This window comes from Pungitius pungitius, chromosome 5 (assembly GCF_949316345.1).
Source record: "Pungitius pungitius chromosome 5, fPunPun2.1, whole genome shotgun sequence".
Lineage (NCBI taxonomy): Eukaryota > Metazoa > Chordata > Actinopteri > Perciformes > Gasterosteidae > Pungitius > Pungitius pungitius.
This window is the reverse complement of record NC_084904.1, coordinates 19,586,350-19,613,396: the sequence shown is the minus strand read 5'-3', so window position 1 is coordinate 19,613,396 and position 27,047 is coordinate 19,586,350. Positions and strand designations below refer to the sequence as shown.

The 27,047-nt window shown below is 41.8% G+C and overlaps 6 protein-coding genes across 10 annotated transcripts; 5 read left to right on the top strand and 1 right to left on the bottom strand.

The window, feature by feature from the left end:
• The first annotated feature begins 199 nt into the window (after window positions 1-199).
• Window positions 200-8,333, top strand: LOC119224439 (gastrula zinc finger protein XlCGF7.1-like). 2 transcript variants are annotated; one of them, XM_062562510.1, is made up of 2 exons: window positions 200-1,598; window positions 5,907-8,333. In XM_062562510.1, exons 1-2 carry the CDS (start codon window positions 1,069-1,071, stop codon window positions 6,277-6,279), a joined length of 903 nt encoding a protein of 300 aa, XP_062418494.1. In that variant the 5' UTR covers window positions 200-1,068; the 3' UTR covers window positions 6,280-8,333. The 2 variants fall into 2 exon arrangements, with proteins under 2 accessions (XP_062418494.1, XP_062418493.1); XM_062562509.1 differs by lacking the exon at window positions 5,907-8,333 and adding an exon at window positions 2,957-3,576 and having other exon boundaries at window positions 202-1,198.
• A 1,113-nt stretch (window positions 8,334-9,446) lies between these two features.
• On the top strand, window positions 9,447-11,119 carry LOC134129022 (zinc finger protein 239-like; the record flags this gene model as incomplete). The annotated part of the gene is made up of 1 exon (XM_062562185.1): window positions 9,447-11,119. A coding segment is annotated over one exon (1,041 nt), but the record flags the coding sequence as incomplete, so codon positions are not given.
• A 573-nt stretch (window positions 11,120-11,692) lies between these two features.
• Window positions 11,693-16,028, top strand: LOC134129080 (gastrula zinc finger protein XlCGF57.1-like). The gene has a single exon (XM_062562498.1). It carries the CDS (start codon window positions 12,605-12,607, stop codon window positions 14,099-14,101), a length of 1,497 nt encoding a protein of 498 aa, XP_062418482.1. The 5' UTR covers window positions 11,693-12,604; the 3' UTR covers window positions 14,102-16,028.
• A 282-nt stretch (window positions 16,029-16,310) lies between these two features.
• LOC119224446 (zinc finger protein 501-like) lies at window positions 16,311-20,007 on the top strand. Its single transcript, XM_062562499.1, has 3 exons — window positions 16,311-16,482; window positions 16,663-16,884; window positions 17,791-20,007. Exons 1-3 carry the CDS (start codon window positions 16,311-16,313, stop codon window positions 18,762-18,764), a joined length of 1,368 nt encoding a protein of 455 aa, XP_062418483.1. The 3' UTR covers window positions 18,765-20,007.
• An 88-nt stretch (window positions 20,008-20,095) lies between these two features.
• zgc:113436 (uncharacterized protein LOC503528 homolog) lies at window positions 20,096-22,989 on the bottom strand. Of its 4 annotated transcripts, none has more exons than XM_037481381.2 (9): window positions 22,893-22,989; window positions 22,653-22,727; window positions 22,155-22,348; window positions 21,962-22,073; window positions 21,725-21,863; window positions 21,554-21,608; window positions 21,210-21,467; window positions 21,012-21,128; window positions 20,096-20,704 (listed from the first exon to the last, which is right to left on the bottom strand). In XM_037481381.2, exons 2-9 carry the CDS (start codon window positions 22,708-22,710, stop codon window positions 20,447-20,449), a joined length of 1,191 nt encoding a protein of 396 aa, XP_037337278.1. In that variant the 5' UTR covers window positions 22,711-22,727; window positions 22,893-22,989; the 3' UTR covers window positions 20,096-20,446. The 4 variants fall into 4 exon arrangements, with proteins under 4 accessions (XP_037337278.1, XP_037337275.1, XP_037337273.1 ...); XM_037481378.2 differs by having other exon boundaries at window positions 22,858-22,975; XM_037481376.2 differs by having other exon boundaries at window positions 22,653-22,975.
• Window positions 22,990-23,424: 435 nt separating this feature from the next.
• On the top strand, window positions 23,425-26,994 carry ogfod2 (2-oxoglutarate and iron-dependent oxygenase domain containing 2). Its single transcript, XM_037481389.2, has 7 exons — window positions 23,425-23,665; window positions 23,760-23,816; window positions 24,030-24,140; window positions 24,232-24,331; window positions 24,622-24,746; window positions 25,153-25,410; window positions 25,905-26,994. Exons 1-7 carry the CDS (start codon window positions 23,531-23,533, stop codon window positions 26,169-26,171), a joined length of 1,053 nt encoding a protein of 350 aa, XP_037337286.1. The 5' UTR covers window positions 23,425-23,530; the 3' UTR covers window positions 26,172-26,994.
• Window positions 26,995-27,047: the final 53 nt, after the last annotated feature.

The window sequence follows — 27,047 nt, the reverse complement described above, 5'->3', positions numbered from 1 at the left end:
AGAAGATACGTTATTGGATATTCTCCTATTCTATTATCAGTTAGAACAGTGATGAAACTGTTACCCTGAAATTACACACTCCAGCACAATTATTCAATGTGGTTCTTACCCGCCAATTATATTTAAAATATAAAAATAAGTAGTAGAAGAAGAAGAGGGCTGCCGTGCAACCTTGATAGCCAGCGGAACCTTAATGTGACTCGTGTTTCAAGTCGGAACTTTACAATGTGCGCAGCCGTTGCTCGGTGTTGATGCGGTGCACGTTATTATTCCACCGGTAACCAAGCAACAATGTCTTCAGTTGAGTGTTTGAGAGAGTTTGTCAACCAGCGACTATCTGCTGCTGCTGAAGAAATATTCGGAGTTTTTAAAAGAACCATCGTCGAGTATCAGGAAGAGATCGAGCGGCAGCGCGGACTGTTGGATGTTATTTGGAAACCCGAAGTGAGGTTACACAGGATAGGTGAGTACCACCTAGGAAAATCTGGTTTCCAGCGCAAGACGAAACATTATGTAAGGTTTTCCAATGAATATGTTCTCTAACGGTGTTTTTATAATGTCGCTGGTAATCGTATTACACAAGCACTGTGGGACTCAAGGCTTTACTTTATCGTCAATAATGTTACAGTTTACCGCTAAACTCTAACATTATTGAAGATAAAGTTCAGCCTCTTGTACTATATTGTTTAAATAATAGAAAAGTACGACACGTGCTGGTTTGCATTTCTTTTGTTCTTTGTCCCTCCAGAGCTCCCACAGTCAAGTGTCTGTAAGCAGGAGGAGGTTCTCTCTGACCAGCAGCTGTGTCTCCGGGAGAGGAACCCCAGTGTGGACCAAGAGGACCCAGATCCTCCACAGATTAAAGAGGAGCAGGAAGAACTCTGCAGCAGTCAGGAGGGAGAGCAGCTTGAACCGAAGCAGGAGGCCGACACCTTTACGTTGACTCCGACTTGTGAGGAAACTGATCACAGTGATGATGAGACTCCGTTTTTGAATCCTGACAAAAGTCAGAGTGAATCAGAGGCAGATCCTCCAGCTAGCACGTGTACCAGCTCGTTAGATGAAGAAATGGACTGTGAGCGTTTTGTGGGACCAGAACCAAACATCTCTCATGAATCTGATAGCAAAGATCAGAAAGGAGTAAAACGTAGTTTAACATCAACCAAGGAGCCACAACAGCAGATTCTGGCTCCTCCAGGTGAGAAGACATTTTTGTGCAAAACATGTGGAAAATATTTCCAACAAAACAAAACTTTGTTGGACCATGTGAAAAGATTCCACAGTGTTGATCAACCATATTCCTGCATCACCTGTGGCAAAACATTCACTCGGTCAGAACATTTGAAGAATCACACAAGAATTCATACTGGGGAGAAGCCATATTCCTGCATCACCTGTGGCAAAACATTCACTCATGCATCAAGTTTGTATAATCACACAAGAATCCATACTGGGGAAAAGCCGTATTCCTGCATCACCTGTGGCAACACATTCACTCGTGTATCAAGTTTGTGTAATCACACAAGAATTCATACTGGGGAGAAGCCATATTTATGCACAACCTGTGGGAAAACATTCACTCAGCTAGCAGGTTTGAAGTTTCACACAAGAATTCATACTGGGGAGAAGCCTTAATCCTGTAAAATATGTGAAAGATGTTACAGAAGTTCTTGTATCACCCACGTGAGACAAATCCACAAGGATGAAACGTCATAGATGCAACTCCTGTGATGAAATATTCTGAGCAATTTCTACAATTATTTAGATTGTACTTCAGCAAAAAAATAAGATGTTGTTCCTTCATGTAACTTGCTGTTAGTTACATGTTTTGGGGTAATTTACTACTAAAATCTTTCAAACAACTTGGTTTGCAAATTGAGTGATGTGGAGTATTTCAATAAAAATTCCGGAAGAAGAGAAGGATTTGTTTCTAGGTTTATCTAATAAAACAGTCTTGATGAGTGATCAAAATTACAAAAGTCCATTTAGTGCTTGCAAGCAGGAGATCAAATACACAAGCACGTATTACGGTGCTTTGTGAAGATGGCGTCTATTTAAGGTAGTTCCTACCATCCAATTCTATTTAAAGAAGAGTTAGATGAAGAATAAGAGGGACAGAACAAGAAGCTGCAATTCTGTTCTGCTATTGGAAGAGAAAGAGATGGTGCGTCACGTCTGGGCCATGATCAAAAAGATGAGTAGAAAAGGGAAAGTTGCAATCCCGGTGTTAATAAATGGAGAAGTCTGGGCAATTACAAATAAGGAGAAAGCAGCACTACTGGCCGCAAGGCCTACAAATAAACCAAAACAAAGAAGTTCAGAAATAAGTTATGTGTAATAATGTGAAATGACACAGGGAAAAAATATTGAACACGCTTACTGATATTTATTCAATACTTTGTACAAAAGCCTTTGTTGGTAATGACAGCTTCAAGATGTTGGGAGAAACTAGATTTAATCACCTGAAATCTTAGTCTTTGTTGCACAATGAGTGAACATATCTTGCAAATGTTTAACCCTGTTTTATATGGAAATGTATATATTCCTCTATCTGACACACTTCTGGTGTAAGATGAAGAAAATGGAAGAAAGGAAACCTGTATGACATTGAATTTTTGTTTTAATTTCCTCATATTTTCAGTAAGCCATGGCAGAGAGGATTGAGTTTCTCACTGCTAACGGGAGCTATGGAATCCAAAATGTTTACAGGAACTGTTAAGAGTGCTCACAAGTTCTTCTACAGAGAGAGGCCAAGTTGTTCGTCATTAGAACTATACTGTGCATCAGTAAAAGCACTGAGGAATAGAGAGAGCAGTTACGGGCGGAAATTAATCTATTTGGGGTATTTGGGCCCAGGAGACACGATTGGAACCTGGAAAAACACTGCCTTGTGATCAGAGACTGCAAAATCACAATGAATCTGAAATACTTGGCTCCAACTCCCTCATGCGCTCAGCCCAGACCTCTCTCAACATCGATGGCTACATCGTCACCCTCTCAAGCCAGCTTCGGCAACGCCAGGATCATCCTCGACTCCACCTCAGGAACATTGCACGGCTCCAGCCATCTCTCTCCTCTGCCACCACCGAAATTCTCATCCATGCCCTCATAACCTCCAGACACGACTACTGCAACAGTATCCTCTGCGGCTCTCCCAACAAGATCCTCAACAGTCTCAAAGATGTTAACAACTCTGCCGCTTGACTGCTCACTTCCACCTGCCGGTATGAACACATCTTGTCACAAGGTGGCTGCTAGTGCGCAGGGAGGACTCAGACACAGGGTCTTCTAGTAAGTGCTCTCTAATTGTTCCAAACAAGGCAGACGTGCACAACCGACAGCATGAGACATAGACAATGACGCGACAGGGGACAACAGGCACACAGGGCTTAAATACACTAGGGAGGTGCAGGTGACTGGACACAGGTGGAAAAAATCAGGCAATCACAGGACAAGGCAGGAAGTGAAGCTAACCCAGGGGCACAAGAGACATGAAACTACAAACTAAAACAGGAAGAGGAACTAAACCATGACAGAACTCACCCCCCCCCCCCCCTCTAGGACTGAATTCCAGACGGTCCTAAAGGGGAGCAGAACCGGGGAAATCAGACAAGGGGATGGGGGGGGACCCGATGATCCTGGTCCGCCCGGGGAACTCCGGTGACTCCCCCGTCACCACTGTGGACTCCACTGTGGACTCCTTCCGTTTCCTGGGCTCCATCATCACCCAGGACCTCATGTGGGAGCTGAACATCAGCTCCATCACCAAAAAGGCTCAGCAGAGGTTGTTCTTCCTGAGGCAGCTGAAGAAATTCAACCTGCCAAAGACGACGCTGCAGCCACAGCCAAGGACAAGGGCAGGTTAGAGTGTGTCGTTCGCTCTGCAGAGAGGGTGATTGGCTGCAATCTGCCGTCTCTCCAGGACTTTGAAGCGGGCCAGAAAGATTGTAGCTGACCCCTCTCACCCCGGACATAAACTGTTTGTGCCCTTTCCATCCGGCAGGAGGCTGAGGTCCATCAGGACTAAGACCTTCCCTTCGGCAGTCGGGCTCATCAACAGAGCCCGGGTCCCCCCCTGACTGACTCTCACTCTCATGTACATTCACTTTGTCACTTTCACTTGTCCCTTGCTGTTTCTGTTAAGCTGGTGCACTTCATCTTTATTTTTAATTTGATCCTTATTTCTCAACTTACTAACCCAGAGCTTTAAACATGGAGAAGCAGCGTTCAGTTTTTCTGTTCCACGTGTCTGGATCAGTCTCAGGAAGCTGCAGGTCTGCTGAATTCCTCAGCTCGTATTTTTAAATCTTTTTCATGACTGTTTTTATTTTATGTTTCAATCAGTGTTCTTAATTTTTTTGTCAATATCCTTAATTAGTGTTTGGATGGTTTTAATGGTTTTGTCTGAAGTGCTTTGAGATGCCTTGGTGTTGAAATGTGCCATTACAAATAAAATTGCCTTACCTTTTCTTGCTCCATGTGTAGAGGGCAATGAGATATGATTGCAAAGAGCACTAAAAGAAGATACGTTATTGGATATTCTCCTATTCTATTATCAGTTAGAACAGTGATGAAACTGTTACCCTGAAATTACACACTCCAGCACAATTATTCAATGTGGTTCTTACCCGCCAATTATATTTAAAATATAAAAATAAGTAGTAGAAGAAGAAGAGGGCTGCCGTGCAACCTTGATAGCCAGCGGAACCTTAATGTGACTCGTGTTTCAAGTCGGAACTTTACAATGTGCGCAGCCGTTGCTCGGTGTTGATGCGGTGCACGTTATTATTCCACCGGTAACCAAGCAACAATGTCTTCAGTTGAGTGTTTGAGAGAGTTTGTCAACCAGCGACTATCTGCTGCTGCTGAAGAAATATTCGGAGTTTTTAAAAGAACCATCGTCGAGTATCAGGAAGAGATCGAGCGGCAGCGCAGAGTGTTGGATGTTATTTGGAAACCCGAAGTGAGGTTACGCAGGATAGGTGAGTACAACTTTGTGAGGAACATCCGTGAAGCAACAAAGACGAGACAATATTTTCCAGCAAATGGAACAGTAGGAAACATGACGGTTGTAGTTTATTCACACTCGTTGTATCCATTCGCCCAAACGTTTGTTTTTCTCTTACTTTTGTCCCTCCAGAGCTCCCACAGTCACGTGTCTGTAAGCAGGAGGAGGTTCTCTCTGACCAGCAGCTGTGTCTCCAGGAGAGGAACCCCAGTGTGGACCAAGAGGACCCAGATCCTCCACAGATTAAAGAGGAACAGGAGGAACTCTGCAGCAGTCAGGAGGGAGAGCAGCTTGAACCGAAGCAGGAGGCCGACACCTTTACGTTGACTCCGACTTGTGAGGAAACTGATCACAGTGATGATGAGACTCCGCTTTTGAATCCTGACAAAAGTCAGAGTGAATCAGAGGCAGAGCCTCCAGCTAGCACGTGTACCAGCTCGTTAGATGAGGAAATGGACTGTGAGCGTTTTGTGGGACCAGAACCAAGCATCTCTCATGAATCTGATAGCAAAGATCAGAAAGGAGTAAAACGTAGTTTAACATCAACCAAGGAGCCACAACAGCAGATTCTGGCTCCTCCAGGTGAGAAGACATTTTTGTGCAAAACATGTGGAAAATATTTCCAACATAAAGAAAACTTGTCTTCCCACATTAGAACAGCCCACAAGGTTGATCAACCACATTCCTGCATCACCTGTGGGAAAACATTCACTAATAAATCAGCATTTGAGATTCATGAAAGAGTCCATAGTCATGAGACACCATTTTCTTGCAAAACATGTGGAAAAGATTTCAAATGTAGTAAAACCTTTAAAGTCCACATGAAAGTTCACACTGAGAAAAGACTGTATTCTTGCAACACCTGTGGCAAAACATTTTCTGATGCATCAAGTTTGAGGACTCACATACGAATTCATACTGGGGAGAAGCCATATTCCTGCATCACGTGTGGGAAAACATTCACTCAGCCAGCAAGTTTGAAGTCTCACACAAGAATTCATACTGGGGAGAAGCCATATTCCTGCATCACCTGTGGGAAAAGATTCACTCGGACAACAAGTTTGAAGTATCACACAAGAATCCATACTGGGGAGAAGCCATATTCCTGCATCACCTGTGGGAAAACATTCACTCGGCCAACACATTTGAAGAATCACACAAGAATTCATACTGGGGAGAAGCCTTATTCCTGCATCACCTGTGGGAAAACATTCACTCGGCGAGAACATTTGAAGTCTCACACAAGAATTCATACTGGGGAGAAACTTTAATCCTGTATAATATGTGAAAGATGTTTCAGAAGTTCTGGTATCTTAATTGTCCATGTGAGAAAAATCCACAAGCATGAAACGTCATAGATGCAACTCCAGTGATGAAATATTCTGAGCAATTGTTAAGCTTAGAAAAGCGTTGAAGCGAAAAGTATTTTCATTCATCTCTTCCTCCAACATAATTGCAGTCTGTCCATCTCAGGAGAGGGATCCCTCCTCTGATGTTCTCCCTAAGGTCTCTTCCCTTTTTTCCCATTGAAGAGTTTTTTCATTTTTTGGGGGAGTTTTTCCTGAGCCGATGTGAAGGTTTAGGGACAGAGGATGTTGCATGTGTACAGACTGCAAAGCCCTTTGAGGCAAATGTGTAATTTGCGATTTTGGGCTATACAAAATAAAATTAATTGAATTGAATAACCATCGCGCCGAACCCCGACCGGATGCGCGTTCACTCATTAATTTAATAGTTGTAGTTAAATAAATTCCTGATAAAACAAGATCGCAGTTTCTTATTTAGATAGTACTGATAGTCAAATATTTTTAGTGTTCATTTAGGGAGTCACTGTCTTATCCTGGTTGAGGAGTGCAAGGTCGGAGGTCAAAACAGAAATTTTCAACCAGGCAGAAACAGATCTTTTCAACACTTGCGCTTTGTTATGTTCACATTATTGAGACACATTGCATGTGATTGGATCTCGTGTTGCGGGGGGAGGACCTGCTCCCCTTCGACGCCAGTTTTGGGCCAATAGAAATCTTTTCTTCTATATCCAACAACAAGTTCAAAACGTAATGTTCTTCCTGATGTCATTCAGTGGTTTTTCCAGCCTGTGGGCCGACAGAACTGCTCCTGCCTTTGCAGAACCAGCGCTGATACTTGTGATCTGACAAATAAATCTACCAGAACGAGAGAAGTTGTTTGGCTGAAATCTTCCAGATCTCACCAACCGGGCATCGTATTTTGTTCACTTTTTTCAGTGTTTATTCAGCCACACAATAGAGTATTGTTGTATTTTCCTGTTTTTTTCCTTTATGTAACTTGCTGTTTACGAAATGTTTTTGTGAAATTTTTTGTAATCCACTTAAGTCTTTGTAAAGTCTTCGTGAACATATCCTGCAAACGTTTAACCTGTTGGATATGTGTTATTATTTTCTGAAATGTATAACTATATATTTGGTTTCTTGTCCAATCTATTACTAAAAGCTAAAGTTGGAGATGCCGTGTCAGAAGAATTTGCTATTGTGAATGGGATCCCTCAAGGTAGTGTTAGTGGCCCCTTATTTAATATTATGATAAATAACGTCTTTGTGGGTATTGATAGATATATTGGCTCTTGGCTATATGCTGACAATGAAGCAATGTGAAAATGACAAGACTGTCCTTACAGTCAAAATTATTGCAATAATCTTGGCACTGTAAAACAGGTCAGAAATGAGAGAGGTCGTCTGTTAAGATTCAAAACAGCCTAATGTCAAAAGAGAATTTGGTGATAGAAAAACCTCTCATCATGTTTAGATATCATATACTGTGAATACATTTGGGTCCCTGCTCATGAAGGTGTAGAGGGCAATTAGAGAGCAGATGTGATTGCAAAGACACGAAATCCCGAAAAAGGGGACAAACACGTATATTTATAGACATTTAAAAAAGGTGAGCTAGCTACCCTATTGGTTACAAAGTTCTTCAGTGGTGATTGGGTTAAAGGTGGTGCGGTAAGCAGGGTCCACGCCTCTGGGCACATGACGTCATCAGGTGTGTTCATCGTGACTAGGTATTTGAAATTTTCCATAGGTAAAACGGTGTGATGACTCATTACGCTGAATGTTGAGTTCAAAGTAGCTCGGATTTTGAAGGCCTCTCAGTCTATCAGTTGTGGTGTTATCAAGTATTACATGAATGCATTTGAGTAGATTACATTACATTGAATACAATCATAACTGTACATTGATATTATTCTATTGATCACAGTTTTAAAATTACAGTGGTTTTGCAACATTCCCATTACTTTATTAAATACATATCTCCAGAATCATGGTTGTGTTTTGTTGTACACTAAATGCATTTTATCTATAGTTAATTTATGAACCTGGTCGTCAATTCATTTTTTAATATCCTACAACCTACAGAGAAGCTTCTGATTGTCCGTGCGTGTCCTCGTGTCTGCCTGCTCTGCACATCCTGCTTTCCCTCTGAACTTGACATCTTCAGCAAAACAGAGCGAAGATTCTCTAAGTCAGCACTACGAAAAATCTTTTGATTATCACATTCAGAAACACACAAATGGGAAGACATACAAAGGGAAGTATAGAAGAAAGGAGGTCAGAATATTGAGTTTGAGATTCTGACAGACTGGACACAACTCAACGCTGTATTTAATGGCTAAAAATGCAAAGTTATAGACGAAAGAATTCAGTGAGAAACAGAAACAGTTGGGACGGGAGTTGAGTTTGAAGAGAGTTCTGGCGAGAGCTGCAGGCACTGTTGAGATTTCTTAAAGAAACACGATTAAGTGTTATCTGTTAGAACAGTGATGAAACTGTTACCCTGAAAATGCACACAGCAGTACTTTAAGTGACGGTATGTATCTATTCAAGTTGATTGCGACCCGCAAATCAAGTTTATAGAAAAAGAACAAGATGACCTGCAGCTTTAATTCAAGCGGAACCTTAAAGTGACTGAGGTCTCTAGTCGGAACTGTATATCGTGACACCCAGCCGTTGCTCGGTGTCGTGGAAGTGCACGTTATTATTCCACCGGTAACCAAGCAACAATGTCTTCAGTTGAGTGTTTGAGAGAGTTTGTCAACCAGCGACTATCTGCTGCTGCTGAAGAAATATTCGGAGTTTTTAAAAGAACCATCGTCGAGTATCAGGAAGAGATCGAGCGGCAGCGCAGAGTGTTGGATGTTATTTGGAAACCCGAAGTGAGGTTACACAGGATAGGTGAGTACCACCTAGGAAAATCTGGTTTCTAACGCAAGACGATACATTATGTAAGGTTTTCCAATGAATATGTTCTTTGACGGTGTTTTTATAATGTCGCTGGTAATCGTATTACACAAGCACTGTGGGACTCAAGGCTTTACTTTATCGTTAATAATGTTACAGTTTACCGCTAAACTCTAACATTATTGAAGATAAAGTTCAGCCTCTTGTACTATATTGTTTAAATAATAGAAAAGTACGACACGTGCTGGTTTGCACTTCTTTTGTTCTTTGTCCCTCCAGAGCTCCCACAGTCACGTGTCTGTAAGCAGGAGGAGGTTCTCTCTGACCAGCAGCTGTGTCTCCAGGAGAGGAACCCCAGTGTGGACCAAGAGGACCCAGATCCTCCACAGATTAAAGAGGAACAGGAGGAACTCTGCAGCAGTCAGGAGGGAGAGCAGCTTGAACCGAAGCAGGAGGCCGACACCTTTACGTTGACTCCAACTTGTGAGGAAACTGATCACAGTGATGATCAACTTCTGGATTGGTCTACTCACCAAACTCCAAGTGTGTTGCAGAATACATTTAGAGGCTACATTTCAGTTAAAAGAGCAGCTGTAGTTGAACCCAACAATGACCACCAGCGAGTAAAACTTAGTTTAACATCAAACAAGGAGTCAGCTCCTTCAGGTCAGAAGCCATTTGTGTGCAAAGAATGTGGGAAATATTTGCAACATAAAAAAAGCTTGTTGGCCCACATGAGGAAATTCCACAGCGTGGATCAACCATATGTATGTAACACCTGTGGGAAAAGATTCATTCATGAATCAGCATTCCAGGTTCATAAAGGAGTCCACAGTGATAAGAAGCCATTCTCTTGCAAAATATGTGGAAAAGTATTCAAATTTAATAGTTGCCTAAGAATCCACATGCAAATCCACACTGGGGAAAAGCCGCATTCTTGCATCGCCTGTGGGAAAACATTCACTCAGAAATCACATTTGAAGTATCATTTCAGACTCCATACTGGGGAGAAGCCACATTCCTGCATCACATGTGGGAAAACATTCACTACTAAATCACATTTGAACTATCATATAAGAAGTCATACTGGGGAGAAGCCATATTCCTGCATCACCTGTGGAAAAGCATTCCCTTCGACATCGCAATTGAAGTCTCATACAATAGTCCATACTGGGGAGAAGCCATTTTCCTGTAAAATATGTGAAAGTGGTTTCAGAAGTTCTTTTAGCTTAAAACTCCACATGAGAAGACGCCACAAATGTTAAACATCATGCAACTCTTGTGAGGACATGTTCTGAGCAATTGTTAAGCTAAAAAGGCATTGAAGGATTCTTTTAGAACGGAACATGAAAGTTGGATTTGAGAACAAAATTATTTTCAGTATTCTCTTCCTCCAACAGGCTTACCATCCTGCCGAAACCCGACTGGATGAGCGTTCACTCGCTAAATGAATATTTGTTGTTAAAGAATTTCCCAATTAAACAAGATTGCAATATCTTATTGAGATAGTAACGTTTTTTAGTGCTCATTTAGGGTGTCACTGCCTTATCCTGGTTGAGGAGTGTAAGATCAGAGGTCTAAGCAGATAGTTTCAACCAGGCAGACACAGGTCTGATAAGGATGAGAGTTAGAGACACACCAATAACTTTTCAACACTCACGCTTTGTTTGTTATGTTTACGTTATTGTTATGAGACACATTGCATGTGATTGGATCTTGTGTTGCGGGAGGAGGACCTGCTCCCCCTCGACGCCATTTTAGTGCCAATAGAAATCTTTTCTTCTATATGCAACAACAGTGGAATTTCCGGCCTGTGGGCCGATAGAGCTGCTCCTGCCTTTGCATACGCAGCGCTGTTACTTGTTATCTGAGAAATAAATCTACCAGAACGAGAGAAGTTGTTTGTCTGAATTCTTCCAGATTCCTTTGTGTAACTTGCTGTTTGTGACATGTTTTTGTGGAATTTACTGTAATCCACTTAAATCTTTGAAAAGTCTTCGTGGCACTTCGTGTGAACATATCCTGCAAATCCTGTTTGTGTGTTTTTATACAGTGCAGGTCCATGAAAATTTGGATATTGACAAATTTTTCATTATTTTCGCTCTGTACACCACAACAACGGAGTTGAAATGAAAAAAGTCTAGGTGAAAACATGAGGCTGCAGGATTAATCTTAGCCTTGCTCTTAGCCTGGTCCGGAGCAGGCTAGCTTCAAATAATAAATCACCATGGTTACTTGGCCGGGTGATTCTTTATGTTTTGAACATAACAGTAGCCCTTAGTTATTTAATATTATGATGACAATTATAAATATATTGGCTCCTTGCTATATATACTTTAAGTGGCGGAATGCATCTATTCAAGTTGGTTGCGACCCGCCAATCAAGTTTATAGAAAAAGAACAAGATGATCTGCAACATTAGTGGCAAGCGGAACCTTAAACTGACTAGTGTTTTCAGTCGGAACTTTAGTGTGGCACCTAGCCGTTGCTCGTTGTCGTGGACGTGCAGGTAATTATTTCACGGGTTACCAAGCAACAATGTCTTCAGTTGAATGTTTGAGAGAGTTTGTCAACCAGCGACTATCTGCTGCTGCTGAAGAAATATTCGGAGTTTTTAAAAGAACTGTCGTCGAGTATCAGGAAGAGATCGAGCGGCAGCGCGGAATGTTGGATGTTATTTGGAAACCCGAAGTGAGGTTACACAGGATAGGTGAGTACAACTTTGTGAGGAACATCCGTGATCTAAAGAAACAACAACGATACATTATTTAAGATTTTCCAATAAATGTGTTCTTTAACGGTACATATATTAAGGGTAGATTGAATCTATAATTCTGATTTGCTGAGAGTGAGTCACGGGGTGTTCTTTATTGATCGTTAATGTACTGGAACTCTTTACATTGACCTAAGCGTTCCATATCAGTGCGCATTTAAAAGTAATAGTTATTAGATTTTACGTGACCGGTGGTTGGCGTTTCAGTTTTTAGCTTTGTGATGAGCGCTGAAAATAGGGCACCTCTTTGCTAAAGAGGACATTTAGGAGCACGTCATGAGCGATGTGAATGAATGAGATGGTGCGACATCGAGCAAGGAGACCTGGGATGTTTTCAGACCAATCACGAATAAATGTCGATCTTCTAGCTAATCGCCAACACACTGCAAACACACGCGATGTTGCTGTCAGCCACACGTACAGGAACTATTTTCTCTAGGCTACTGAAACGCGACACGTCGTATTACACAAAGGTACTCAAGACTTTAGTTATTGTGATTAATGTTACAGTTCAGCTGTTTACCTAACAACACCCTTGAACTGTAACATTATTGATGATGAAGTTCACCCTTGAGTACTGCATTGCTTAATAATAGAACAGTAGGACACATGATGTTTTTTGTATTTATTTTATTCTTTGTCCCTCCAGAGCTCCCACAGTCACGTGTCTGTAAGCAGGAGGAGGTTCTCTCTGACCAGCAGCTGTGTCTCCAGGAGAGGAACCCCAGTGTGGACCAAGAGGACCCAGATCCTCCACAGATTAAAGAGGAACAGGAGGAACTCTGCAGCAGTCAGGAGGGAGAGCAGCTTGAACCGAAGCAGGAGGCCGACACCTTTACGTTGACTCCGACTTGTGAGGAAACTGATCACAGTGATGATCAACTTCTGGATTGGTCTACTCACCAAACTCCAAGTGTGTTGCAGAATACATCTAGAAGCTACATTTCAGTTAAAAGGGCAGCTGTAGTTGAACCAAACAATGACCACGAGCTTCTCTCCCACAACTCCCATGAATCTGATAGCCAAGGTCAGGAAGGAGCAAAACTTAGTTTAACATCAAACAAGGAGCCAGCTCCTTCAGGTGAGAAGCCATTTTTGTGCAAAAAATGTGGGAAGTATTTTCAACATAATAGAAGTTTGTTGACCCACATGAGGATAGTCCACAGTGTGGATCAACCATATGTGTGTAACACCTGTGGGAAAAGATTCATTCATGAATCAGTATTCCAGATGCATAAAAGAGTCCACCGTGATAAGAAACCATTTTCTTGCAAAACATGTGGAAAAGATTTTAAATTTAGTAGTGGCTTAAAAGTACACATGCAATTCCACAGTGGGGAAAGGCCGCATTCTTGTGTCACGTGTGGAAAGACATTCATTCTGAAATCACATTTGAAGTTTCATACAAGAATTCATAGTGGGGTAAGGCCGTATTCTTGCATCACCTGTGGGAAAACATTCACTCAGACATCACATTTGAAGTCTCATATAAGAATTCATAGTGGGGAGAAGCCATATTCTTGCATCACCTGTGGGAAAACATTCACTCATGCATCAAGTTTGAAGAAACACACCAGAATCCATACTGGGGAGAAGCCTTATTCTTGCATCACCTGTGGGAAAACATTCCTTCGGCCAGAATATTTGAAGTCTCACATAAGAGTCCATAGTGGGGAGAAACCATATTCCTGCATCACCTGTGGGAAAACATTCACTTGGCCAGAAAGTTTGAAGTCTCACACAACAATCCATACTGGGGAGAAGCCACATTCTTGCATCACTTGTGGCAAAACATTCACTAATGCATCACATTTGAAGTCTCACACAAGAATCCATACTGGGGAGAAGCCATATTCCTGCATCACCTGTGGCAAAACATTCGCTCGGCCAGAACATTTGAAGTCTCACACAAGAATCCATACTGGGGAGAAACCATATTCCTGCGTCACCTGTGGCAAAACATTCGCTCAGACAGACCATTTGAAGTCTCACACAAGAATTCATACTGGGGAGAAACCATATTCCTGCGTCACCTGTGGCAAAAGATTCACTCAGATAGGAAATTTGAAGTCTCACACAAGAATTCATACTGGGGAGAAGCCTTAATCCTGTATAATATGTTAAAGATGTTTCAGAAGTTCTGGTATCTTAATTGTCCATGTGAGAAAAATCCACAAGCATGAAACGTCGTAGATGCAACTCCAGTGATGAAATATTCTTAGTAACTGTTAAGCTTAGAAAGGCGTTGAAGCAAAAAGTATTTTCAGTCATTTCTTCCTCCAACAGGCATAACCGAACATAATTGCAGTCTGTCCATCCCGGGAGAGGGATCCCTCCTCTAATGTTCTCCAAAAAGTCTCTTCCCTTTTTTCCCCATTGAAGGGTTTTTTCATTTTTTGGGGAGTTTTTCCTGAGCCGATGTGTTGCATGTGTACAGACTGTAAAGCCCTTTCAGGCAAATTTGTGATTTTGGGCTATACAAAATAAAATGAATTGAATTGAATAACCATCGCGCCAAAACCCGACTGGATGCGCGTTCACTCATTAAATGAATAGTTGTAGTTAAATAATTTCCCAATAAAACAAGATTGCAGTATCTTATTTAGACAGTACTGATAATCAAATATTTTAGTGCTCATTTAGGGAGTCACTGTCTTATCCTGGTTGAGGAGTGCAAGGTCAGAGGGCAAAACAGAAATTTTCAACCAGGCAGAAACAGATCTTTTCAACACTTGTGCTTTGTTTGTTATGTTCACATTATTGAGACACATTGCATGTGATTGAATCTCGTGTTGTTTTAGGCCAATAGAAATCTTTTCTTCTATATCCAACAACAAGTTCAAAACGTAATGTTCTTCCTGATGTCATTCAGTGGTTTTTCCAGCCTGTGGGCCGACAGAACTGCTCCTGCCTTTGCAGACGCAGCGCTGATACTTGTGATCTGACAAATAAATCTACCAAAACGAGAGAAGTTGTTTGACTGAATTCTTCCAGATCTCACCAACCGGGCTTCCAATTTTGTTCACTTCTTTTAGTGTTCATTCAGCCACACAATAGAGTATTGTTGTATTTTCCTGTTTTTCTTCTTTTATGTAACTTGCTGTTTACGAAATGTTTTTGTGGAATTTTCTGTCATCCACTTAAATCTTTGAAAAGTCTTCGTGAACATATCCTGCAAACGTTTAACCGGTTTGATGTGTGTTATAAAGCCAGAAATCTGGGGGTTATTATGGATTCAGATTTACACTTAGAGAGTAACATCAAATCAGTAACAAAATCGGCTTACTGTCACCTAAAAAATGTAGCACGACTTAGAGGGCTCATGTCAGCTCAAGACTTAGAAACACTTGTACATGCCTTTGTAACTAGTAGGCTAGACTATTGTTATGGTCTCCTTGCAGGTCTTCCAAAAAAAACTGTCAGGCAGCTCCAGCTTGTTCAGAACGCTGCTGCTAGAGTGCTAACAAAGACCAAGAAATGTGAGCACATTACACCAATTCTTAAATCCTTACATTGGCTCCCAGTATGTAAGAGAATTATTTTCAAAATCCTACTGCTCACATATAAATCACTACATGGTTTAGGGCCAAAGTATATCACTGATATGCTTCCACTACATAAGCCTTTACGATCACTAAGATCTTCTGACACCAATCTGTTAGTGATTTCCAGAGTAAATACAAATCATGGGAAAACATCATTTAGTTACTATGCAACAAACAGCTGGAATAAACTTCCTGAAGATTTAAGACTCGCCCCAACTCTGACCACGTTTAAAACAAGACTGAAAACTTTTATGTTCACCTTCGCCTTCTGCTAAATTTGACCCACATTGCCCTTTTAACCCTTAATTAAACAATTTTAATAAGATTTTAATCTCTCACTCTGCACTGCAACTTTTAATTATTTTTATATTTACAATTTTATTTGCTGTTTCTTAATTGTCTTTTAATTCTTGCATTTTATTTGACTTTATTGTATGACACGTTATGATGTGAAGCACTTTGAGTCTGCCTCGTGTATGAAAAGTGCTATACAAATAAACTTGCCTTTTTATTTTCTGAAATGTATATACATCAGAATGTATATATGTCAGAATATTAAGATTGAGATTCTGACAGACTGGACATACATGTATAAAATGTAAAGTTATATACGAAACAATTCAGTTTCTGCAGCTTGAAACCTGCAGCTTTAATTCAAGCGGAACCTTAAAGTGACTGAGGTCTCCAGTCGGAAATTTATAGTGTGACACCCAGCCGTTGCTCGGTGCCGTGGACGTGCACGTTATTATTCCATCGTTTACCAAGCAACAATGTCTTCAGTTGAGTGTTTGAGAGAGTTTGTCAACCAGCGACTATCTGCTGCTGCTGAAGAAATATTCGGAGTTTTTAAAAGAACCATCGTCGAGTATCAGGAAGAGATCGAGCGGCAGCGCAGAATGTTGGATGTTATTTGGAAACCCGAAGTGAGGTTACACAGGATAGGTGAGTACAACTTTGTGAGGAACATCCGTGATCTAAAGCAACAAAGACGAGACAAGATATTCCAGCAAATGCTTTTCCTTTATTAATTTAAAAGTAGGAAACATGACGGTTGTAGTTTATTCACACTCGCTGTGTTTATTCACTCAGACGTTTGTTTTTCTATTTCTTTTGTCCCTCCAGAGCTCCCACAGTCACGTGTCTGTAAGCAGGAGGAGGTTCTCTCTGACCAGCAGCTGTGTCTCCAGGAGAGGAACCCCAGTGTGGACCAAGAGGACCCAGATCCTCCACAGATTAAAGAGGAACAGGAGGAACTCTGCAGCAGTCAGGAGGGAGAGCAGCTTGAACCGAAGCAGGAGGCCGACACCTTTACGTTGACTCCGACTTGTGAGGAAACTGATCACAGTGATGATGAGACTCCGTTTTTGAATCCTGACAAAAGTCAGAGTGAATCAGAGGCAGAGCCTCCAGCTAGCACGTGTACCAGCTCGTTAGATGAGGAAATGGACTGTGAGCGTTTTGTGGGACCAGAACCAAACATCTCTCATGAATCTGATAGCAAAGATCAGAAAGGAGTAAAACGTAGTTTAACATCAACCAAGGAGTCACAGCAGCAGATTCTGGCTCCTCCAGGTGAGAAGACATTTTTGTGCAAAACATTTGGAAAATATTTCAATCAAAACAAAACTTTGTTGGCCCATGTGAAAAGATTCCACAGTGTTGATCAACCATATGCATGCATCACCTGTGGGAAAACATTCCCTCGGCCAGAATATTTGAAGTCTCACACAAGAATTCATACTGGGGAGAAGCCTTAATCCTGTATAATATCTGAAAGATGTTTCAGAAGTTCTGGTATCTTAATTGTCCATGTGAGAAAAATCCACAAGGATGAAACTTCGTAGATGCAACTCCTGTGAGGAAATATTCTGAGTTTATTCACACTCGTTGTGTTTTTTCGCCCAAACGTTCGTGTTTCTATTTCTTTTTTCCCTCCAGAGCTCCCACAGTCACGTGTCTGTAAGCAGGAGGAGGTTCTCTCTGACCAGCAGCTGTGTCTCCAGGAGAGGAACCCCAGTGTGGACCAAGAGGACCCAGATCCTCCACAGATTAAAGAGGAACAGGAGGAACTCTGCAGCAGTCAGGAGGGAGAGCAGCTTGAACCGATGCAGGAGGCCGACACCTTTACGTTGACTCCGACTTGTGAGGAAACTGATCACCGTGATGATAAACCTCTGGATTGGTCTACTCACCAAACTCCAAGTGTGTTGCAGAATACATCTAGAAGCTACATTTCATTTAAAAGGGCAGCTGTAGTTGAACCAAACAATGACCACAAGCTTCTCTCCCACAACTCCCATGAGTCTGATAGCCAAGGTCAGGAAGGAGTAAAACTTAGTTTAACATCAAACAAGGAACCAGCTCCTTCAGGTGAGAAGCCATTTTTGTGCAAAACATGTGGAAAAGATTTTAAATTTAGTAGTGGCTTAAACGTACACATGCAAATCCACAGTGGGGAAAGGCCGCATTCTTCTGTCACGTGTGGAAAAACATTCATTCTGAATTCACATTTGAAGTTTCATACAAGAATTCATAGTGGGGAGAAGCCATATTCCTGCATCACCTGTGGGAAAACATTCACTCATGCATCAGGTTTGAAGTCTCACACAAGAGTCCATACTGGGGAGAAGCCATATTCCTGCATTACCTGTGGCAAAACATTCACTCAGCCAGAACATTTGAAGTCTCACACAAGAATTCATACTGGGGAGAAGCCATATTCCTGCATTACCTGTGGGAAAAGATTCACTCGCACAACAAGTTTGAAGTCTCACACAAGAATCCATACTGGGGAGAAGCCACATTCCTGCAGCACCTGTGGGAAAACATTCACTCATGCATCAAGTTTGTATAGTCACACAAGAGTCCATACTGGGGAGAAGCCATATTCCTGCATTACCTGTGGGAAAAGATTCACTCGCACAACAAGTTTGAAGTCTCACACAAGAGTCCATACTGGGGAGAAACCACATTCTTGCATCACCTGTGGCAAAACATTCCCTCGGAGAGAACTACTTAGGTTTCACACAAGAATCCACACGGGGGAAAGGCCGTATTCTTGCATCACCTGTGGGAAAACATTCACTCAGACATCACATCTGAAGTCTCATATAAGAATTCATAGTGGGGAAAGGCCATATTCCTGCATCACCTGTGGGAAAACATTCAATCGGTCACAACATTTGAAAAGTCACACACAAATCCATACTGGGGAGAAGCCATAATCCTGCATTACCTGTGGGAAAAGATTCACTCGCACAACAAGTTTGAAGTCTCACACAAGAATCCATACTGGGGAGAAACCACATTCTTGCATCACCTGTGGGAAAACCTTCTCACGGACATCAAATTTGACGTCTCACACAAGAGTCCATACGGGGGAGAAGCCATATTCCTGTAAAATATGTAACAGCGGTTTTAGAAGTTCTAGTAACTTAAATGTCCACATGAGAAGAAGCCACTAGGATGAAACGTCATAGACGCCACTCCCGTGAGTTTTATTCTGAGCAATGTTCAAGATTAGAAAGGCGTTGATGATTTCTCTTAGGGTGGAAAACGAATGCTGCATTTGAGAGAAAAGTATGTTTAGAAATCTCTTCTGACAAGCATAACCATCTAGCCGAATCCAGACTCAATGAGCGTTGACACATCAATTAAACTTAGATCACAGATCAAAAAAAGATGTTCAGTACTGTTTTTTTTCCCAACTAAGACCAATCTCAAAAAATTAAACCCATGCTGTCATACTCAGACCTGGAAGAAGTCATTCATATTCCTGACTGGACTACTGCAACTCCCTCCATTTCGGCATGAACCAGAAATCCATCTCCCTCTTCCATCTAGTCCACAATGCAGCAGTGTGACTGGTTGTAACCGACGGCATCACATTACTCCAGTTCTGGCCTGTCTCCTCTGGCTCCTCGTTTGTTTTGAAATCGACTTTTAATATCTTATTGATCACCTTTTATAGCACGTCTGGGTTTGGCCCCCAGCTACATTGTTGAAATGCTCGCAGCCTTAGATCCTCCAGTCTGGCCGTTCCAAAAGCGAGGCTTAAATCACAGGGTGACCGTGCTTTTGCCATTAGAGACTCTTGACTTTGGAGCGACATACCTGAGAGGATAAGGCTCGCAGAATCAAGGCCTTCTATTAAACCACTCCTTAAAACCCATTTCTATAGAACTGCCTTTAATTGATTTGGGCCTTTTATGCCTTTTTATGAAGTTGTACGGTTCTGTTCATTTAGTTTAACGTGTATATTTAGGGCTAAAATGTAAAAACCCTGGGTTAAAAATGCAATGTAAGCCGCTTGTATTGTATGACATGTATTGTAGTATGTGTATATACGCATGTATTTTTTTGGTCTTCCGTGATTGTTGCTCTTGTGGTCATTGTCCATATGGCATGACCTCTCTTGCCTTCTGTATTTTCTGAAATGCTTACTTGTATTAAAGTTATGTATAACTATGTTTGCTTCGCTGTAAAGCACACTGTTTATTGAATAAATCCTCATTAGCAATATCCCACTGGGTAAGGACTATAAACCAAGCATACGCAGATGAAATAATACTTTTATTCAAGAGTATTAAATACTTCTACGATACTTTTATTTCAAAGTAGCTTGAAATTCTATTGCATGGTTAGAGTGGAAAAAAATAACTAAACATTATTTTCATGGGAAACGATGTTAAAAGCTCAACCACTCATGTGGGTTTATGTTCGCTGCATTTGTTTGTTGTCTCGTGTTTTCTGGTTCTCATCTCCAGCAGAACACCAACTAACAAGACAGCTGCTCCTCAAACTCACTTCGCCAACATCTGGATTCATATCTCCCGTCCGATACTTCAGCTTGCTTTATCACAACAGCGCATTGTCGAGCTCCCCTGACCCGTCCAGTCCTCTCTCCTCAGTGGACATCGGACTCAGCCAAGTGATATTCCAACTCAGTCTTCGTGTCCTCTGAGCTGCTTTGCTCGGTGGCCAGCACTGTCTCAACAGGAAAAGATAAATAAATAGTGTCTTTCAGTTTCTTTGGGGAGGGCGAGTCGCCTGCACAGAAAGAAGGATCTGCCATTTTAAAAGTCACTGAGCGCATGTTGTGTGTTCTCCGCTTGGTGTTCTTTTTCTTCTCTTGTTTGTAGGCAGCGTTCATATTGGCCATCACCTGGAAGTGGAAGAAACACGTTCAAGTCTGTTGTTGAATGACCGATGGGTAATGCCAGATAACGTTGTATCATTGTTGTGCCATTTAATAAACTGACTTAGCTAATGGAAAGAAAGAAAGGCAGTATACTTTAGTTGAAAAAAAAAGAAGAAAGTATCCCCGACGCAGCAGTGAGAATCATCATTGCTGATATTTTGGTCGAAACCCACAAAGCAGTGGATGAAGTGCATGTGTACATCTGACCAACAGACAAAGAACAAGCTACACCGCCAACATCCATCGTAATAGAGCAAGACTGAACAATTACCAGCTGCTTCACCGAGTTCTGCTGCTCCTGCATTATCGTCATAAATGCCGAGGCCTTCTCCTTTGTGGAATGCGTGTCCTGCTCCTGCTCGTCGTAATTGAGCAGACTCGAGGTATTCTAGAGCAACGGAAGTCAAATCAGTGAGCAGAAAGAAACTCGAGTTGCACGCATTCATCCATTTGACAATGCAGTCCTAACCTCGTCGGGTAAATTCGCTTTCCTGTTGAACATGAGCGAGTAAGGGCTGAACTTGGTCGTTGGGTTGGCGGACGTCCTGAAGAGGAACAGCACGGGGTCCAGGAAGTCGTCCCATTCCGCCTGCTTCTCGGTTACCATCTGCAGGATGGCCTCCTTCAGCAAAGGACTCGTGCAGTCGTGCAAGGGGTTGAGCTGAGGTTGATCCAGTGGAGACACCTTCTGCACGATGCTCCACCTGTCGCACAGCAGCTTTGTCACCTGCGAATCACCAACACAGGAACTGGTCCACAACAGCGTAACGAGATTTCATTTCATTTAACTGACTCTGTGACTCAGAATCTCACCTCATCACAGAAGTCAACGTTCTGTGTGCACACTATTGTTTTGGGGGCACCAAACCTGATTAAACAGGGATCAGAAGAAGCTATATTTAAGGTTTTTAAAAAAAGCAATGAATCAGCAGATTAGAATTTGATCAATAAAAAACTATAAACATGATTATATAAAATGCTTACCTGTATATGCATTTGGAAATACATTTAGCAACAGAGAGAGCATCTGTCTTTTGGACTGGAAAAGCTTCCGGCCATTTACTAAAATAATCAATGAGGAGTGTAACACTGGTGTTGCCTTGCTGTGTCTCTGGGAAAGGCCCTGGAAATGACAGACACAACAGGCGGCGGGTCTCAAAGTGTGGGAAAAAATGGAACAACAACAACAAAAAATGGGATCAAATGAAATGAGGCGCAAACCTGTCATGTCAATCCCAACGATATCCCAAGGGGCGTCCACTTTAATGGGCCGAACGGTCCTGGCCAGGTTTTTGTTCCTCTCTGTGTGCTGACAGGTCTCACACACTTTTATCTGAAAAAACAGCGAAAGGTTGAACATTATTGTCGCCGCGTCCCTTTTGACAGTCAACAAACCAGTGTTTGGTGCACGCACCCAGTCCACCACGTCCTTGATGATCCCCAGCCAGTAGTACTTGCTCTGGATCCTGTGGACAGTCTTCTTCTGGCCCAGGTGGTGGCCGACGTCATTGAAGTGGCAGTCGAGGAACACCTGCCTCTTTCGCTCCGCCTCTATCACCACCTCCCTCTTCTCTTCTTTCTTGGGTCCCACGTAGTACAGCTTGCCCTCTCGGATGTAGAAAAGAGTGAAAAGTTGGACGTGATGTGAAACCCTTTGGAACTTTATACTTGTGGGGAACAGGGAACGTCCCACCACAATTAAGTTTAAAAAAAAAGGTAAAAGTACTTCATTTTGTCTTGTCTATCTTGATGGTAGAAATACAGATGCATATATATCATTTACATGGCAGACACTTGATAAGAGGAACAGCGATGTGTTGGCACTTCTTAAAAATATGAGTCAGTGCACGTTGATTGGAGCTACAGGATAACAATGTCAAGTGATATTTTAAGGTTTCAAAATAAACCTTACCATCAATTACAAATTTCTGGGCGTATCGTTTAAGATTCTTCTTTCGTAACGGATTCATCGTCTGAGGGAAGCAGCCTTTGGCCACAAAAGTGTAAATGTCACCGAGTTTATTGGAGCTGGATTCAACCACCTCTTCCTCAACCACTTGCAACGACTCCACGCTTAACATTTCCGCGTAGACTTTAATAAGTAGTACAATAGACACCTTTTGTGTTCACGATAAGCGAAAATATGCTTTACCAGCTCCTCCAAAAGAAGGTAAATGAAAAATAGTCCACAATAAAATCACTCGGGATTTAGCTGCAAAGCTTGTGTTGTTTCCTTTCTCTTCTTCTACGTTTGCGTTGAGGTCTTTTGTATCCATCGTTTTTTAATTAGCGCCACCTACGGTCAACTATGGCTACTTCATGCCAGCCGTTTGAAAAAATGGGTACAAATCATTGGGACCTTTGTCTTGTTTTTAAGTAACATGGTGAGTGTATTTCAATAGGTCCCCAACTTATGAATGATGTCAACCTGACAGTAATGGCCAGAAATTGGAGTGTGGATTTCTTTGAACAGCGCGTGTCTGCCATCTCGCGGCCAGAGTTTGTAACTACATATACCCAATTTGGCATTACTAATAATCATAATTATAAAAGGAATATCGGTGTGAGTAAAATTGAAATATTATGTGAATGGACACTATTTTTGTTGAGCTGAAAAAATAGTTATCAATTTTGGATTTTTCTTATTATAATTATTGAACTTTGAACCGGAAGTGATATACGCCTTTTCCTGCAACTATAGTTTACAATCAGAAATAGCCACACTAGCTTGTTAAACAGCCTCGATGGTACCAATACTTGGATTATACGCCTGTGTATTACCAAGGCGTAATGACGAACGAGGATGGCGGGAGTCGCCGGTTTTACACCTGTAACTGTTTCACCACTGATAACATTTACCTGGACGACTACAAACTTCATGTCCGATTTGTGTGCGAGCGGCAGTTCAGACTGGACCACCAACCGGTGAGTGTCACACAATAACATCAGGAGGGACATTTGGGGTTTGTAAAAGTCATTTTGACACGTGTGTATTGTCCGTTTAATTGTTGCCACGCAGCTTCTTCGACAGCGAGGCTGCGTGACGGAACAACAGTTCGAGGACGTGCTCCACAAGGTGATGCTCGCTATAAACCTTTTTTTGTTTGTTTGTTTGTTTTGTTATTTTATCACTTTGTAAGTAACTTTTCAGACTGAAAATGCTCTTGAAACTGCATAATAGTTTTCATCTCGTTTCAAGTAAGATATCAGGACGTATTGAAGATTTAAAAAAAACCCAATACATATTGTTTGTGGTTACCTGCCTTAACTGTATGACTACTGCATTTAGATTTCACAGGAAGTGGACAGGCGGAGGCGTCTCGGTGTGACTTCTGCTGAGCGGGCCCTTTCTATTAAAGACACGTATCAGCCCCTTCGTCCTCACGTCTACCATCTGCAGGTACTTTTTCTGCATCAGCCGCTGCCAACAGCCCCAATAACAATGTGTTAACAAACGCCTGGCTGAGACACACTTGCACACCTCTCCTCAGGAGTCCTTCCTCGCACCGAAGTTTAAGCAAATCGTTGAGTATTGTCGAGGCCGCGACGTGAGCGAAGAAGGTCTCGGAGACTTATTGAAGGAAGAGGCCGGTAAGCTGGAAAAATGCTTTCAGTTTCTCTCAGTGGTGGATGAAAAGTAGCAGCTCATGTTAAATGCTAAATATTGATCCTTGGTGTCCTGTCTTTTTTCTTTTTCAAGTATGTAATGATTATCTCACTTCACATCAGTTTCAACAAGCAAAATTCATGGTGCACACATGCATATTTTTCCTTTACACCAAAAATGATGATTTAAAAAAAATCATAACACCTCATGTGAACTGTAACCTTTGACCCGTAGCTAAGGTACTTTTGCAGACACTCCCATCTTTCTCTTGAAGCTGCAAGGGTTTATCGCTTCCCGGTGTTTGAGAAAAGCTTCTGTGAGGACCTGGTGGAGGAGTTGGAGCACTTTGAGCATTCCTCCGCCCCTAAAGGAAGACCCAACACCATGAACCATTATGGGGTAACGTATGTGTTCATTCCGACTGATACCCCTTAAGGCACCATTTCACCTCGCTCAATCCTTCACATTTCATCCTTAGTATACCATGACATTTGGATCTTTGGCCTATCGTGGTCCCTCATCCATGAAATACATGTAGGACTCTGAATATGAGAGGTGTTTTCCATGCAGGTACATGCAGGAACCTTTCTAAATAAGTCAGGTAAATTCAAGGACTGATCATTATTAATTTTTTATTTTTTTGCCAAGATGGAGGCTTGCAGCAGAATCCATAAAATGGGAAGAAAGACAATGAACCCATGAAAGAGGTCCAACTTAAATATGTATAGTCCTAAAAGAAGATCAGGGAATAAAACACGAGTGATACGCTCCATTACTCATGATATTCATCCATTTTCTCTTCCAGATCCTCCTGAATGAACTAGGTTTTGACGAGGGCTTCATCACACCCCTGCGTGAGCGCTACCTGCAGCCGCTCTCCTCCCTTCTGTACCCCGACTGTGGAGGACGCTGTCTGGACAGCCACAAGGCCTTTGTCGTTAAATATGACATGAATGAAGACCTGGACCTGAGCTACCATTACGACAATGCAGAGGTCACCCTGAATGTTTCCCTGGGCAAGGACTTCACGGAGGGCAACCTTTATTTTGGTGATATGAGACAGGTAAACGTATACTTATTATAAGCTAAATGGCATGTAATAAAAATGCAAAATAGGTGTAATACCACGCTAATGATAACTAATACAACTACTTTTATTATTAGCATACATGTATTTTTTTTAAAATACCAATGAGATAACCATCCCTTACACAGACTAGGTTATTGGCACTAAAGCTCTAAATGCAAGGGAGAAAAACATCTGATCTAAATGGTTTTCTCTACATTTTCTAAGACTTTATAACGGGACGAACTTTCAAAGTTTGTTTAAAAAATAATCTGGGAAACCGTTCTAACTCTAAACATTAGTAACTTAATGTTATGCCACGTTCAATTAGAAATCACCTGGGACAAAACAAATTACTTTTGGTTTGTTTCAGCCTCTTGTGGACAAAATGAGTATTACAACAACAACTTTTTTTTCTTTTCCTGTTTTGATATTTTTGAAACCAAACAGCTAAAATTGTGTCTTAAGTCAGTGGCTGTATCCTCCTGCAGGTGCCTTTAAGTGAGATGGAGTGTTCAGAGGTTCAACACAAGGTGACCGAGGGCCTCCTCCACCGGGGCCAACACATGCACGGGGCCCTGCCCATCTCCTCCGGCCAGCGCTGGAACCTCATCGTCTGGATGAGGGCTTCACAGGAACGCAACAAGCTGTGCCCCATGTGCAACGGGAGGCCGGCGCTGGTGGAAGGGGAGGGCTTCGCCGACGGGTTTACCGAGCCATCGGGCGCTCCGGTGAACTCTTTGTGTGTGTTGACGTGACGCTACTGGACTACAGGATTTGAAATAAGCCCCTTTTTAATTTCGGTCTGTTTATGTCTAATGCTTTTTTTTTTTAATTGTCTGTTGTGATGGAGTAAATGAAAATGGCCTTAATTTTAATGATACATTTTGACTGTATTCCAAATTGGAATAATATTAATATTTATTATTTGTACTATTGATAATGGTACTGGTGAACCCTCCCTTGTTTACAGTTTGATTGTACAACCTAATTGGGCTTCAGAATACATAATTGGGGATACACAACTCTGAATTGCCCTCTTTCTTTACCCAACACGCACATTCTGTACATGAGGCCAGGGATTGTTGAAGCATTCAGACTTCTTCAACAAGTCCCGGTTTTGACCACAGTGCTCCACTGCTCCGTTTCTCACAAAACTGAAAAGAAGCCTTTTAGAATGACGGTTTGCACTCAGAGACTTGCATAAAAGACCCAAATATCTACGTAACACAATCCGCCTTCATCTTATCCATCTTCTACCGAGGCCATAAACCTCGGTAGAAGATGGATAGGATGAAGATTTAGAAGTTGTGGGTTGGTCACATGATCCGGCCAATGCCCCCATCTACTTAATTAGGTTAATTTCAGCAGAAGAACTCCAGGACCCAACATCGATAATATAAAACAAGTCACTGTGTTCAACACAAGACAAACCACATGCTTTGGAGTAAGTGTATTTTAATTACATAAATGATGTCCGTCAATTTCTTTTGCCTATTGACATAAGCATGAAGAGTTGTGGTGGAAGTTAATTGTGTTCGCATACAGAGTCTTTGAGAATAAAAACAAAAGTATTTTACACCCATTTGCTACTTCATTCCTAATGAAACGATCCTTTTCAACAACATCAGGAG